We start from the raw sequence: 17,012 nt of genomic DNA, 5'->3' as shown, positions 1-17,012 counted from the left end.
AAATCTTAATGTTTTAATGGCCATTTATATATATATATATATATATATATATGTGTGTGTGTGTGTGTGAGAGAAGTGTTCAGATGCAAAAGCCTCTTAAATACCACCTGAAATTTTCATCTAAAATGAGCATTTTTATCAGGCTCCTGTGTTTAGGTTCAGTAATTTTACTCTAATGGCAATGTATAAGTCCTTTTCTATGCAATTAATGTGAAATAACTGAACATAAATATAGGAGCCTGATAAAAACCGCTCATTTTAGAAGAAAATTTCATACGGCACTTCAAGGCTTTTGCATCTGAACTCTTCATATATGCGTGTGTATTGTATTTTCTCGTATAAATTAACACTTTTATTAAGCAATGACACATTAAACTGATAAAGAAAACTTAAAACATTACAATAGATTTCTATTTCAAATACATGATGTTCTTTTAAACTTCTCTATTCATCCGTTTCATCATGGTTCCCACAAAAATATTAAATATATCAATATCAATAACTCTCGAGCAGCAAATCATCTTTTTTCTGAAGGATCATGTGACACTGAAAACTGGAGTAACGATGCTGAAAATTCAGCTTTGCATCGCTGGAACTAATTACACCGTAAACAAATTCAAATAGAAAACTTATTTTAAATAGTAATATTATTTCACAAAATTATGGCTTTGTATTTCTGATTGTATAGCATAATTCTCTCAAAAAACTAACAAAAATCTCAAAACTCCTAACATTTGAACAGGAGTGTGCATATTAAAATAAAAATTATATTAATGAATAATATATAATCAACATGTTTTGCTTTAAGCGTATGAGCTATTTATAAAAAATTACCACTTGGTTTGCAACATTATCTAATGCAGTGAACTTCATAGTGGTCGTGGTTTTCTTTTTTTAGGAACTTTAAATACACAGATGTAACCTCCACCAACAAAAGATCAGCGCCAGGCTATGCACCAAGTATAGGCACTTTCCAAATACATTCTGGCTATGATCATCCAATCCAACCCTAGATTGCAGCCCCTGTAACGAATCTTAAACTGTATTATGATATTAACAAAGAAAATACCACATTTGATTGCATGATTAAAAGCAACGACCAAACCTGTGCGGAGAAGCTCTTTTTCTACAAGTGATGAGACAGCCTTTATAAGACAAACAATGAGGCCACTTAACCCAGAAACTGCACACTGAACGAACAGGCAGCCAACTGAGCCACAAGTGCATGCAGAACGGCCAGATTGAGAACATAAGAACTATGGCAGAAATGTGGAATAACACACAAAGAAAAGCAATTTTGAAATTCAACCTACTTGGGTTAGTTTACAATACATGCTAAGGAGGAATTGCAAGGATCGGTTTCTTTTTATTTCATGTTTGCTCGTAGTTACGCTGCACATTACTCGCGAGAGGGGGCAACATGCGAAGGAAAAGACTACATTGAAAAGCCTCATTTAAAAGGCTTCGGACTTGAATCCGCTATAGAAATAAAGCTTTGCCACAATTTATTTTTTATTTGAACAGTTGACAAAAGTAGAAGGCTCAAGGCCAAGGATGAGACACAGCATATAGTTTGTATTTAGCTCAATTTCCCAACGCATCAAGACCTCAGCAGACACAAGGGTTAGGAAGCACAAAACGAAAAGACAGACAGCATCTGAACTATACACCAGGACTTTCCTTGACCGACATACTGAAGGAAGAGAAAGAAACCGCCTCAAAGAGTCAAACTAATACATGAAATCCAGTTCTCCAACTTGAAAGAGACAAAAGAAACGACCAAATGGGCATTAACACATTAACAACCAACAGTCAGAAACAGTGGTGATTTTTCCAAAAGCTTCTTCCGGTGACGAGTCAGCATGTCAACTGAAATCAGGTCAAGTTCTTGAATGGTGCATATGAAGACATCAAAGTTTGGGAGGTTGGGGGGAAAAATACTTAATTTGTACATTTTATCTTCTAGCAATCATAAGAGGCATCAGTGTCTGTTCATATAGAAGTTCTGTATCCTTTGGTTTCACGTGGGGGATGCGTTCCTTGTGTCCTTCTGTAGATTCAAATCAACCAAATTCAAGAAGTTCAGAAGGGCACATGGTAAAGCATGACTTGGCAACTGTAATCAAGCAACTGAAAGGAAAAAAAAAAACAACCCTTTATGTACACAAAATCTGACATTTCAAATGACTGTAAATGAAATGACAAAAACTGGGATTGCATGGATTTGAGGGAAGATTCTGACGGTGCTCGTGTTGCTGGGATAAAATAAGCTCATTCAGATGGATGTGAAATTCAAGCTCTGCATTTCTAGAGTGGAAAATGAGTTCACACCAGCCTAACCTGTGGTCAGAGGCAGGACTGTGTGAAGAGCTCAGCTCAAAGGATCTGTTCCTGGAAGCGACGTGTCGACTTTCTACAATCGCCAACAACAAAAAGTGAGGGGCTAAAATGCACGTATCGCTTGTGTAAAGATTGGGTACATCGAGTGTAAAGCCTGAAACATTCCCAAAAAGTTATTTGTTATTAGAGGTATATTCAGTAATAGGGTGATGAACAAGAATGTGTGCAGAGTTTTCAAACACTCATCACTCAAACCACTTTTATTTAACAACTTAGCTCATTTGATGATGATGATTTCAGCTACCAACAAAGTTTGAAGTAATCTCAGCTCTGTTTAACACAAGATTTTCAACCTAAATCAGTGCAGAAAATGCAAAAAGCCTGTCTATCCTTTCTGGGCCTGGGAAGTAAAACAAAGTTCCTGTGTTAGTTATTAAATAAAAAAATAACTTTTCTTTATGTCAGTGATACTTGTATTGTGTGGAAAATTGAATTTAAATTACAAAAAAATAAAAAAATCCAAATTAAATAAGGTCAAGCATAGTACTTATATAACTTTATTCATTGTTGTGCTTTAACCTTGGGTCATTTCCTTTCAAAATATCAATTTAAATGGAACAGAAAATATGCGACTGGGGAATGAAAAATAAAATAAGAAAAATAACAAAAAAAAATACAATCAGGTATAATATTGATGATGCAATGTCTCTAAAACAGACGCAAACATGATTTGCTGTTTGTGCGCATCTGCGGTTGCACTTTAGGCTTCGTCAGGCAAAGCTGATCTCACCTCGTGCGACACAGCAAATTAACTGCAGTAAGAGACATTTCTTGCTATCCATTCTGAGATATTATCCTCAGAGTTGCACACGGAGCCTCAACATGTATATTACAGGCTGACTGCTCGGAGCGGGCTAACATACAGAATGAGAAGCAGACCAGATGTATCTCAACACAGCTCCCTCTCCAAACTTGGCAGGAGTGGCTCAGTTCTTGCTGCTCTACTGACATCAAAAGGCAGCCAGTGGACAGCGGATACACTTTACTCGTATAATACAAGGAAACGAACGAACAGAACTAATGAAAGATGGCGAGAGGGCACAGAAAATTAACGCGAGTCTATGTTCATGATGGAGTATCGGACATCTCTGGTATCTCGCCAGCATGAACGTGTGAAAGTACACAAAAAGCCTAAAGAACAAGCCCCCCCCCCCCGGGGAGCTGATCAAGGTGACCGCCGCCAAGTTTCAGATTTTTGCTTTTAATACTTTTAAAACTTAGATATCTGCAAGAAATGTGCAAACGACGCACATCTGCCTTTTTTAATCATCTGGTTTTATATTTTAACGTGCACAAAGCTTTTGTAATCATTTATGTCCTAAAGCGCATTAAAATTTTAAGATAGTCATTCTAATCCTACACCCAAAAATCACACTGAAGGTCTCAAACCAAGAAGCCAATTTTAGTTTTTTTTTTGTTCTTTTTTTTGCTTTTTACCATTTCAGCACACTGCAGCAGCACCCTTTCTCCCACCCGCTATCTTTGTTTTTCCCATGACTCAAGTGTAATCTAGATCTGAAGCAGAGAAATAGGGAAGAGAAGAGGTTGTGGTAGTGTTGGTGGAGTTGGAGTGTCTTTCTTGGGGAGGCGACAAACTCCTACATTGAGATCTACACAAATTTTGGTAACTTGCTGGTGTTGGGCCACTTTGATGCTCTAGTCAAGAATTTAACAGGCTCCACTTAACTGCTGCAAATTAGGCCGACATCTCCTCTTGCTAAAAGGCAAAACACTTCATATTTTCTCCTATGCCATTTAAAAAAGTAGATTAAACAAAAACAGACAAAGAAAAAGAATGATTTTCTCCAGCAGTCCATCAGCCTCAACTGGTTTGAGTTCTTTCAGTTGGGATCCACTATGGCCAGTCAAACGTGAAGCTGCGGATGTTTGCAGTGATTCAGGTCGGTCTCTCCGAACTGGAGCGTTCTGCAGTGCTAACATTTCTCCCCTCAGCTTCTCCAGACCCGCGCGAGGCCGTGCACGGAGGGGGAAAACACTTTTACAGGAAAGTCTTTAGATACGTCTGATGTCTTTTCCTCTTCCAAAAAAAAGACAGAAAGAAAAAAAAAAGTTGGAAAAGCTGGCTCTCTGGAATAGCAGGGTTGAGGGAAAAAGGACAATCGTGAAGTTGGGCAGTGTTCCTGTTGAGACACGTGGTTGTGTGTGTGTGTGTGTGTGTGAGATTGTGTGCATGTCTGCATGTAAACGTGTTTAAATGTACGTGTGTGTGTGAGAGAGTGTTTGTGTGTACGAGTATGGTTTCTACAGCAGGTCCACGCGACGGTAGTACAGCAGGTAGGCAGTGCGCTCTGCAGTCTGCTTCACCACCTGATGCTGATTGATGATCTTCACCACCTGGTCATCAATGCGTAGCCAGCCGTTCAGACCGATGTGGAAGACATCTGTAGTGTAGTGGCCACCCGTGGCACTGTTCCCATGGTGATAGACGACTGCGGGAAAACACAAAGGACTCAGCATGTACAAAACTCAAATTCACACCAATAGATTTTGCTGCCACTCCTATAGCATGGTAGATATTTCTGTGCAGCTGTGTGAAAATACAGTGCCAGATGGGTCCAAAAATCAAGAGGCAGCAGAAGTTTAGTTGTTTACAGTAGCTAAACTATGTTGCAACCTTCAGCATTACACAATTCAACTCGTGCGGTCACAGGTGTGCATATATTGGCTTTTTAATAATGAATCCAGATCGGATTAGTCACATTTCTGACTATTATTTTTCCTTTGACTGTTGTTTTTGACTCAAGTTTGGATTCAATGCAAAACGGCTTCACATTATGTAACACTTATGAATCATCTGTTTTGATTCTACAGAGTCCCAAATAGAGAAAAATTGATTAGAAGCATTTCACTCGTAAAGCATTTAAAAAAAAAAAAAAAGCATTTTAGCAAAATTTTAATTATATAAATAATTATAGCAAAAATAATTGTAATATATAGCGAGTGTAATAACTACAGTGATACAACTTTAAGCACAGTTGTTGGGTTGATTGGCAGTCTCTAATATCAATCGCACAGGAAAACTGGCAGAATACAGACTTGATAGGACACATTCAACACGTATTGCAGTAAATGATTGGCTTCCGGTAACGTTTACGGTAAGGAAAGGTGAAATATAATGTGTGCTATATCACAGACGATTAAATGAAAAGTTTAGAGACAATAATCGCTCTATTTTCCACTCTTACCAGATGTTCAAACATGGTAAAACAGTCAGAAAATAGGCTTCAGGGAAATTTACTGGTATGGCAACTGTTGCTAGGGGTTGCTGGACAGGCTACTTTTTGACAAGCAGGGAGCCACTTTTTCCCCTCAGAATGAAAAATAAACTCCAATTCACTCCTGGAGGTGGGGAAAAAGGTGAACATCCCCTGTAAGGTAAGGCCATGTGTGTTTAAACAGGTCAGTATGTCGTGTGGGGGGGCAGAGAAGAGAAAGACTAGGCCTAACTAGTCAACAAATAGGAAGGTGCTGGAAGGATGGAGGTGTACGTCTTGACAGCTTGCTGAAAGCCATAATAAAAGTATTTGCGCACAGGCCCATCAGGTAAGCTCATATAAACAGGATTAGTATTTAACTGTGGAAAAGGTCCAAATGACAAATCATCGGGCAGGGGATTTTACGCCACGCTGTATAGCTGAGGGTCATTCTTAGGTAACATCAGTGTGTACAGAAGCTCATAGCAAACAAGCCTTGATGTCTTTCCCCTATTTCTTCAAATGTAGTTATGCCTGTGACTCAGCAGAACTTTAATTCTTAGCAATCAAAGATCTGAAAACAGATTGTTAGTTTGACATGTTCACCGACATCCAATTAATGACCACTGCAATCAAATTTTACCTCAGACCAATTCTGGCAGTGTCAGAAGATTTGGCGCACTGCGCTGCAGTGCAACTTCACCTACGATGAATGTCAAACCGTCTTCATTTTTCAAGACAAGCCATGATAATTAATGCTAGAGATTTCTTCTAACCGCATAAACTCCGGCGCTCCCGTTCCCCGCTCACGGAATTCATATGATACGTTTCCTTAGCTATGATAAACACCGGTTGCGCCGCTGTTTTCATGTTGGTAATTTCATCGTCTTAAATACACCAGTTTTGCCAGCGTTCATAGACTTTTCATGATAGCCAACATTTCAGTCCTGCGTGTATTGCAGTTCAGAAGAACTGTTGAATAAAATCGTTATTTTTGTTTTCTTTGCGCACAAAAAGTATTCTAGTAGCTTCGCAAAATTAAGGTTGAACCACTGATGTCACATGAACAGTTTTAACGATGTCCTTACTATTTCAATTGCGTTGCCGTCTATGCAGGGTCAGAAAGCTCTCAGATTTCATCAAAAATATCTTAATTTGTGTTCCGAAGATGAACAAAAGTCTTGCTGGTTTGGAACTACATGAGGGTGAGTAATTAATAACAGAATTTTCATTTTTGGGTGAACTATCCCTTTTAATGACAACGGAGATCCCACAGTGTGACATGATCATCATGTTCGTACAGTCTGACAAGCAACAATCGTAAAGTACTATTATAAATCATGCGGTGTGCACCCGGCATTGGTGTCATTCATGTGCAAGTTAAATTGTCACAAAACCCTAAAACACATTTTTTGAGATGTTAACATATGAACAGGTTGCACATCAGTGAAAACAATAATAGCAGTCAATATGTCAATTATTAAGGGAAAAGTGGTTATTTTTTCATTTTTTGAGCAATTTCGTTCTTCCTGTTCAAAAAGCAAAGTTGAACCAACGTCACGAAAAGTGACATATATGCGTTAATTTGGAGTGGTAATTAGCTGCCGTGTCTGGAGAGTACGCGTTTACGTCATCAGTATTCTGAGCTTTTCTCAGTATTATTCATGAGAAATTCGTCTTATGATCCAATCACTGCACTGTATTATGCATGAGGTTGTATTACAGCGGAGAATTCAAATCTCATGAAAGAGCTTCCATGCTGTCAGTTCACCTCTGTAAACTAAGGTGACCAGACATGCCACTTCCCGGGGACACGTTCTGCCCAGGATTTCTAAATTGCCAAAAATAACCAGGTTTTGGCAGTTTGCGCTGCGCAGATTGCAGACATCAAAGTACCGCTTCCCACCCTCTACAGTCCCACTTTTCAACAGTTTTACACACCAATTTCTGGAGTCTTTTTTCAGATCTAAGGTGTGAAAGACCAGTGCTGAAACAGGGGGGTTTCATGACACTTTAGTTTCCAGCTCACTGAAGCACCAGAGATGCTGTTGTCACATGGTACAGTCACGTCTCTCAGTGCTGGACAGAATGGACCAAAACACAGCTGTTACTGATTTTTAGCTGTTCGGTCAGAGAATGTTTAGAATTTAGTGCTCAATGCACAACTGCACCACAAAGAGTAGACTTAAATGTCTAGTTGCAGTATAACAATGGAATAAACCAAAACAAACATACCTGCAAAGAGCCTGTAGGTTCTTTGGCCTTTCAGAGTTTTGCCCCGCACCCCCGGTGACAAGAGATCTGAAAATCATGATGAACCATTTTAATATGCAGCAGCAGTTTTTACGGCTGGTCAACTTAAACTATTAGTGTGATCCATTTGATAGTTCTGAAAACCAGCATCACACAAAAAGAGAGATAGGAAACACATGTAGAAAACTTAATAAATTGAATCCAGAGAAGTTGTTCTAAATAGAATCCAAATTAACTAACATGCAGACTGGTATTTATGGTTCCCAATTGGAGTGAGTGACATCTAGCCTACTTTAATCAGCAGGAAGTCATTATACTGCTCCCTCATTAGTGCTGTTGTTTATTTTGGTTAGGTTCATATTTTGTGGGGAACCTGGTCTCTTCGTGGGTAGCAGAATTGAGAGCACATGTAGAGTTTTGCTCATAAACACAATTACACTCACCAGATTTTCAAAGCAATGGCTTATCATCTTGGACCAATCCATTAAAATAGAGAGGTTTCTCAAGTGAAATTGAGTAAAGAATAGAGAGTGGACCTGCACAGTGCATGTGCACAGAATGTGTGTGGAAGATAGAGACTACAAGTAAAAAGACTAAAATAAAATGACAAGCAGCGACAGTGGGTTTTTTCTCCTGGTATCACCTAGTAAAGAACAAGCGCAACTGAAATCATGCAATCTCATTTAGTAGATGGTGAAACCTGCTAAAATGTGACAGCAGTGAAATAGTTTCATAAAAATGAAATAAGCACCTTTACTGATCTCCAGATCAACAGGGTAATCAACATTCTTGACCAGTTTTTGACATCCACCGGTCTTCTCAAAAACAAATCTCTTGAGGTGAAGCACCAGCACTGGAGGAAGCTCTTCAAGAGTCACTCTCCGGCTGATCTCAATCTAAAGCAGAAAAAGAGGGTAGGAAATCAGCCACAGGTTTCAACTTCATCTGCATCAACATTAATACTTTCTCCTTTAAAATCTAGATATGAAGAGTTGATAATTAGCCATTTGTAGGTTGATTTCTTATTCCTTAGTACCACCCCTGAGCTCCGGCACCATGAGTAAATATTTGAGCAACTACACATCCCAAATGAGGAACAAGTTTCACATTGTTTAATGTATTTATAAAATACAATTCTAAAACAAGTGGTCAGCTAAAGTAATGATATTAAAATCCATTTTAGCTTTCAAGGGGAAACATCAATGCAGCAGTAAAGGGAGCCACATCAACAGCCCACAGAAAAACTAACGTAGACACATCTGTGGGTAGATGATGTTTACTGTTAATGAGTCACACCTCCTGCTTGCTCTTAGTGGTGTAGCCCTGAACAGACTCCCGTGCCACCAGTATCTCCAGGGCCTCTTGGACTGTGCGGATCTTCTCTGATTGGATGTCCAGCTGCAGCGTGAAGAAGGGCTGCAAGGTGGCTGACTCTTTTGAGCTCTGCTGGTATACCACAGATCTATCAAAAAAAAAAAAACATTTAGAAAAATGGACCAATTATAGATTTAATTAATAAACCACTACTCCCTGTTAAAAGAAAAAGAAAACAATGTCAAACTAAACAATATTAAAGAAATTATTAGGGATGAACAGTATTATCGCAATTGGCTGATAATGGACAAAAATGTAAACACTGTCATTGGCCCGTTATAAAAAAAAAAATACCGATATGCCTTGCTGATAAGATGAAAAACTCACATGTGCTCAGGGTGTGCTAGCTAAAGTCACATCAATAGTGTGGTCAATCTTGAAGCAAACTTTTGTCTAAATACGATTAGATTCACTGTTTAGGATCGCGCATTTAATTTGAGAATGCACGTACAGAACAACGCCTCCGATGTGCGATAGAATAAACAGTCACTAGCATGTGCAGCAGCGTCAGCCTCCCCCGGGTCCTAATGCCCGTTCGTTAAGGCGTTTTATTTACTTAGGGGGCGCTGTTCGCCTACTTATAACAAAATGAAAGAAAAATACACAAATCGTGTTAAGATTGTGTTTCTAATTAAATAAAACAGTATTTGATGTCATAAAATCACGAGTATCTTTCGATTAATAGGTCAGAAGCTATAGCTTACATGAATAAAAAAGAAAATCACAAACATGACACTTGTAAATAAAATTGTATATATACAGATTTATACATTCATTTTTTCAAATGGATTATGAAAATTTAAATACAAGGAGCTCTAAAAGATTTTGAATTTTTACAGCTCTTTTGCTTTAGACCATCTACAAATGTTAAAGGGGTCATATGACGTTGCTAAAAAAGAACATTATGTTGTGTATTTGGTGTAATGCAATGTGTTTATGCGGTTTAAGGTTCAAAAAACATTATTTTCCACATAATGTACATTATTGTTGCTCCTCTATGCCCCGCCTTTCTGAAACGTGTCGATTTTTACAAAGCTCATCGGTCTGAAAAGCGAGGTGTACGCTGATTGGCCAGCTATCCAGTGCGTTGTGATTGGCTGAATACCTCAAGCGTGTGACGGAAATGTTATATCCCTTAACAGTTACGCCTTCTTTCTTTGCGTGAACATTTGGGGCGGTGTTATGCAAATTTTCCCACATTGACGTAGATGTGGGGGTGTGTTAGACTGAGCCGTTTTAGGCGGGAGTGGTTGATTCTTAACTTTCATAAAGAATCTCTTTGGATTTGAGACTTTAGTCTTTGCAACTTTACAGATCTTCTTTATGCACCAAGAGCTTGTAACACTCCAAAGAGAAAGGAAATATTTATATTGCATCATATGACTGCATCTTTCTGGAAAAAAAAAAACGTTATAGTTTAGTTAAAATATAGTAGTCAACATTTGAAGTGGATCAAAAAAGTTCAAAGTTGTCCTAAGACAAGAACGGGTATTGTTTTGGTTTCAACTTTGATGAAAGGTTTTGATCCACTTCAAATGTTGACTAGGGTAATTATTTTCAAAGCTCTCAATGTGCTCATCATAAAAAAATGTTTTACATTTTTTTTACAAAAAACTTATTTCATTCTAACAAGCAAGTTTTTGTTAAAAACGAACCAAAATAAAAAATAATTTGTTCATAATCTCTGCACGGGAGAGACTTGGTGGGTGTTTCCAACCAAAAGGAAATATATCGATATGGGCATCGGCTAAAATTAGTTGAAAAATATCTGCATATCGGATATCAGCAAAAATACAATATCGTGCATCCCTAGAAATTAATCAAATTTTCTAGTAAAATGAAGTATGCAACTAAGTTTGTAAGGAAACTTAACAACTGAAAAAAGAAATGTTTTTTTTTTTTTAAACAAAAAGTAATAAGCCCTAGAGGACTTAAAACCATCACAGTCCATCAAATTATAGTATGCCATTATGAATCTGAAAGCCAAAAACTGTATGTTTCTTACAGGAAAGCAAAAGAAAGACTTAGCTACGCAATTAAATTCTCCATCAGTCAACCAAAGACACCATAGCCAAACCATAGCCCCAAACGCATAGAGAAAAGGCTTCATTTAAGCCTTGACGCCCCCACACGTTCAGGCGTCTGCATTTCTGCAGCCACCTAAGTTAGCTGGGCGGTGGTGGTGAGCCACAGGGTTTGTTATTCTGCAGTGAATTGTTTGTAATGGCTGTAGCCACACAGCTTGGAGGAGCATCAGGACAGCAGGATGGGCTTAAGATGGCACCACACTCACCCAGTTCTTGTGTCATACCACAGTGTGCAGTGGGTGCCAATGAAAAGGCCAAACCCATTCCTGGTTCCAATGGCTTTTCTTTTCCACAAGTTTATTTTTCTTGCAGAAGTGCTGCGTATCTGTCTACCTCCGTGGTTTAATGTGTCAAAGAGGTCAGGTGTCTCATAAAGCCACTGTTATGAGGATTACAACTCTACAGCATTGGTTCTCAAGCCTTTAAAGGGGTCATATGATGTGATTTCAATTTTTCCTTTCTCTTTGGAGTGTTACAAGCTCTTGGTGCATAAAGAAGATCTGTAAAGTTGCAAAGACTAAAGTCTCAAATCCAAAGAGATATTCTTTTTGACAGTGTAAGTCATTATAATCAGTAATTATGTCCCCAATGGATGCAATAAATGCCTCGTTTATTATGGGTTTTACTGGTTTTGTCTCGTCGCGCATCACCGGCGCACAGGCGCTCGTCGCACACACGGCATCACAGTATGGTGAGGGGCGTAACATTTCAGTCACACGCTTGAGGTATTCGGCCAATCACAACGCACTGGATAGCTGGCCAATCAGAGCACACCTCGCTTTTCAGACCGATGAGCTTTGTAAAAATCGACGCGTTTCAGAAAGGCAGGGCATAGAGGAGAAACAATAATGTACATTATGTGGAAAATAATGTGTTTTTTTAACCTTAAACCGCATAAACATTGCATTACACCAAATACGCAAAATAATGTTCTTTTTAGCAATGTCATATGACCCCTTTAAGACCAGATAGCGCTTTTGAAGTTGTAAACACTTCTACACTATAGATACACAAAGTACCAGCTGGACAATAGCTGACGTGGAAATGTGCACTCAAGGCCTACCTGATGTGGCCACCAAATATGTCTGTGATGGGAGTGCGGATGAAATCTGCCTGCCGGGTGATGGAGGTTTTGTTTCTGGGCCCGACCTGTTCCCATTCATCATCACTGCCTTCTTCCTCCTTCTCAGCAGGGCCTTCCTCCACTCCAGGCTGAGATTCAGGACCATTTGGTGTGGGGGCTTCTGCTCAGAGGCAGAAAGAGACAATTTAGTTAATATGAAGCAGTCAGAAATAGAGTATTATCTAGAGTGGACAGGACGCCAGTCAAGTGCCTGATTTCCCTTGCAATTAATGCTGAAATAAGAAGGGAGCGTACTCTCTTCCTGTGGAGAGATAAGCTTCTTCAGTGCCAGCATTTCCTCATGCAGTCCATTTAAAATGAAACCAAGGTACTCCTCTGCATCCTCCTGGCGACCCTGAGAGAAAAACAGAGACTGTTAACGCATGCTAATAGTGCCAGACTTTACTCATCCACCACACCACACTCTTTGACTTTGTCTGACTTGTAACTGTTTTTTGTTTGGAACAATGACTAAGCTTTTGAATGAAGGTACTACTTTCAGAAAGCAGCGGCTTCCAAGGCACCATAAAGCCTAACGACTAATGAGAACCACATTATAATTTAACTCAATAACTGCAATGCATATGGAACAAGAATAAATTTGCCATTCTTTCCAATCAACTGCCAAATGGCACATGTAGGATTGTGGGAAATCATCTCCAAAGGAGTGTCCAATTCGGCTGTGCCCTGATGCCATCCGTCTTCTCTATACTGTCTGCAAAGGTAGTATTTCTCAGGTACACTCTTGTTCTTCCAGATCCGAAAAAAGACTGTGTATACAAAGATTCCGCTCATTAACTGAGGTCTTTATCTTTCAGTTTTGATCTTGTTCATTAAGAGCTTTCTGACTCAGTAAGACACTCATTCCTCAATGTTAGTGAATGTGCAGACAGATACGAAAAGAAACTGAACAGGAAGGTCTTGTCCTTGGATGGGTCAAGCACGAGTGTCTATCATTTTGACTTTGTTGAGAGGTGACCAACTAGTAAATTGCTGGTGGTGATTACTACCAAAAATGACATGAACTAGATTTGTAGTTGTAGTTTTCTTAGGTTAAAGGAGACATTCGAAATCTGTACCACTGGGCACCCTCAAAGAACGAGACTTAAGCAAGCCCCACTATTAATGGGCTTTATTAAAAACAGCCCATTCTTCATAATGCTTACCTTCTCAGAAAGGCTTGATTTGATGAGGGTGAGGAGTTTATAGATGTGTGTGGGTTCAAAAGGAGCACCCACTCGAAGATCTTTCATTATTTTCTCTCCAGCAGCTACAAAAGAAGAAGAAGAAAAAAAAAAAAAAGAATAATATAATCTATAAATACAGAGCAGGGAGTAAAAATATTTAAATCAATCAACACTGAAAAGACATTACCTTGCTGTTTAGCCTTGGAAGGGACAGGCATATTGCTGAACTCATTCACAAGCCGAACACTACAAGACAAAAGATTATGGTCAACATACTAGAAACAAATAAAAAGTTATTCTCTAATTTCATTGCATGCAGAAAATGGCACGAAACAGCCCAAGTCTTTGGTGCCTAATTGCCTAAAAGCAGTACACCAATTAGTAATTTATTAGAGTAGTAGGCAGAAAGCACTAAAAAGTGCACTTGGGTCCAAGAAAATTTTACTTTTTTTGACGTGCATTTGCTGTGTTTTGCAAAAACTTTTGATTAATTTAAGTCAATCAGAATAGTTCAGCTGTAGTCAAGTTCACATATTTCATATTTCCATCTTAATCTGAAACTTAGAGGCAAACTAAAAGATAAGACTGTTCATTTATTATGAATGATACATCTGGTATCAGTGTATAAACAGATGCTTCAATTCATATTTCACTCGTTAAAAACAACACTCAAAACCTGTAATGTTTTATTCTGAATGGAGAATTTCCGGTTCAATGAAGTTTGAAACCAACGTATGCTGTGGATGTGGTGGCATATGACAATCCTGCATTATAGAAAAGACCTAACTTCAAAACCGATCACTTGTGCTTATTTCTAACTTTGGTCTAATGTCGTTTTTAAGCTAATAAACACACAGAATGGATATCAAGTTCTGACTTATTCCACATCCAGTCCACAACACATTGTGTAATAACAGAAATAATTATTACTTAATTAGGGCAGCAAAGTAGCCTAAAACTTACAAGTTATCCATCATGGGTGTGGATGTGCAGGGTCTCTGAATCTCAGTGAAAAGGGGAATAGACTTCATCAGATGATACATGGGGGGACATGCAATCAGGGCCTGCAGGGTCTAAAGCTCAGGTGTCAAGGAAAAATAAATAAACAGGACAAGACAGCTTGATCAATTCAGTATTGCTTAAGCAACATCAGTAAGACTGGAAGAACCGAGGCAAAGAAAAAGGATACAGCATTGATATAGCACCAGTTTCCCTTGTTAATCAGTCCTCTTGGTTGCAAAGACACCGGTTTGTGTATCAACTTCACATTCTCGATTAATTCTGACAAATGGAGGGAAAAAAATGATTCATGTTCGTGGATGAAATACTAGAGAGGTACAAAACTACATATTTTCAAGATGAAGTAATAGGGGGGTTGCCTATCTTTAGGAAGCCTTGTATGAGTCTTGTATTTGTTTCTTTGGGGGGCATTTACATTATGTTTTTCCATTCAAAAGCAACATTTAACTAGATACACAGTCTAAAGACACAAACTTGTCAATCTGAAGAGTAAGAATAAAAGATGTGATGTCCATCACTCTAACCTTGCAACATGTGACTGATGCACATGAAGCTAATTGTGGCAAAAATGAGGAGAATTTTGTACCACGCCTAGGAAGGGAGTCTGAAATAATGGTACAGCTCCCATGGTAACGTGGAAATTTGAATTTATCAATATTGGAATAGAATTAAAGTGACATGCATAGCAGAACTGAAAACGGCAATCCCTTTATCTTCCACTGGTTAAAACACGTTAATGTTTCTATGACAAGCTGGTTTGGATGCTCAAATAACAATCCATTTTACTTGTGACAATGACTGAAACAAGATAAAAAAAAAAATGTTTAAAAGTAGTAGCTATTTGGCTACTGGTTAACAATGGCCAACAGCCTGTGTGGCCTAAGTGACATCAGGAAAAAAAAGAAAGTGATTTAATTCATAATGATGAACTGCACGTAACACCACAAATATGCGAAAGTAAATGGGGTCAGTTGTGATCACATGATTTTGAAGTTACTCAGCAAAACATGCTGCTGCTGCCATCTTGTGGACAGAAACATGAATCACAGAGAATCAAATGGAATAGTTTCAACAAATTAACTTTCTGCTATTATTTACTCATCTTCATATCATTCCAAACCCACATGCTGTTATTTCCTTTTCTGAAATACAAAATGGAAATCTAAGGAACATTTACTCAGCTTCCTTCTATATAGCAAGAGATCACTGGCTGCATCCAAAAGTACATACTTCCCTAATATATAGTAGGTGAAAAACAGTATATGAAAACAGTAATGTCCGAATTCATGTGGAATACAGCACACGAGATGAATATACCACTTTCATGTTTTTTTTTTCTCTTTAGCTTGACAGATGCAGTCACAAACAGTCATTGTAGGCAAAAGAGCTGTGTGAAGATTCTTCAAAGGCAGATATAAATAACAGAATGGCACATGGTTTGGTGCAAAGAGAGCAAGCTTTTTAGAAATTTAAGATGCGAGTCCATTTAAAAAGATCAACACTGAACATTTCATTTCTAAATAAGTTAACAAGTTAGTTCACTGACATTTTAGATTGCTAATAAATAGGACATTTCTACCCAAACCAAGATTTGTCATCTGAATATAGGCTGGGGCCTTGATCATGTGAACCTTGTAAAACAATGACAAAAACACAAAGGGATAGTTCACCCCATAAATTTAAATTGTCACCATTACTCACCATCATTTTGCTCCAAATCCATAAGAATCCATATCTTCAAAATAGAAATAAAGATATCCAAGGTATATAAATAAAGATACCTAGATAGCTATTATTTACTCATCTTCATATCATTCCAAACCCACATGCTGTTATTTCCTTTTCTGAAATACAAAATGGAAATCTAAGGAACATTTACTCAGCTTCCTTCTATATAGCAAGAGATCACTGGCTGCATCCAAAAGTACATACTTCCCTAATATATAGTAGGTGAAAAACAGTATATGAAAACAGTAATGTCCGAATTCATGTGGAATACAGCACACGAGATGAATATACCACTTTCATGTTTTTTTTTTCTCTTTAGCTTGACAGATGCAGTCACAATAAACAGTCATTGTAGGCAAAAGAGCTGTGTGAAAATTCTAAGGCAGATATAAATAACAGAATGAATGGCACATGGTTTGGTGCAAAGAGAGCAAGCTTTTCAGAAATTTAAGATGAGAGTCCATTTAAATTAATATTAATTTTTAATAAGCTAACAAGTTAGTTCACTGACATTTTAGATTGTTAATAAATAGGAAATTGCTACCCAAACCAAGATTTGTCATCTGAATATAGGCTGGGGCCTTGACCATGTGAACCTTGTAAAACAATGACAACAACACAAAGG

At 38.2% G+C, this 17,012-nt stretch overlaps 1 protein-coding gene across 1 annotated transcript in view; it reads right to left on the bottom strand.

Annotated features, from left to right (window-relative positions):
- Nucleotides 1-3,686: 3,686 nt before the first annotated feature.
- The window catches only part of LOC107738338 (ubiquitin carboxyl-terminal hydrolase 10), a 30,240-nt gene continuing 16,914 nt past the window's right edge, over nucleotides 3,687-17,012 (bottom strand). The window contains exons 6-15 of the mRNA XM_016550082.1: nucleotides 14,829-14,962; nucleotides 14,603-14,712; nucleotides 13,827-13,885; nucleotides 13,619-13,722; nucleotides 12,708-12,807; nucleotides 12,393-12,573; nucleotides 9,165-9,330; nucleotides 8,620-8,764; nucleotides 7,851-7,916; nucleotides 3,687-4,850 (exon numbers count right to left, since the gene is read on the bottom strand). Of these exons, the coding sequence (XP_016405568.1) occupies nucleotides 4,663-4,850; nucleotides 7,851-7,916; nucleotides 8,620-8,764; nucleotides 9,165-9,330; nucleotides 12,393-12,573; nucleotides 12,708-12,807; nucleotides 13,619-13,722; nucleotides 13,827-13,885; nucleotides 14,603-14,712; nucleotides 14,829-14,962 (1,253 nt within the window). The 3' untranslated portion in view covers nucleotides 3,687-4,662. The remainder of the gene's footprint in view (nucleotides 4,851-7,850; nucleotides 7,917-8,619; nucleotides 8,765-9,164; nucleotides 9,331-12,392; nucleotides 12,574-12,707; nucleotides 12,808-13,618; nucleotides 13,723-13,826; nucleotides 13,886-14,602; nucleotides 14,713-14,828; nucleotides 14,963-17,012) is intronic.

The sequence above is a fragment of the Sinocyclocheilus rhinocerous genome, unplaced genomic scaffold, assembly GCF_001515625.1.
Source record: "Sinocyclocheilus rhinocerous isolate Xijiao unplaced genomic scaffold, SAMN03320098_v1.1 scaffold1065, whole genome shotgun sequence".
Classification (NCBI taxonomy): domain Eukaryota; kingdom Metazoa; phylum Chordata; class Actinopteri; order Cypriniformes; family Cyprinidae; genus Sinocyclocheilus; species Sinocyclocheilus rhinocerous.
This window is presented reverse-complemented; position numbering and strand designations above follow the sequence as displayed.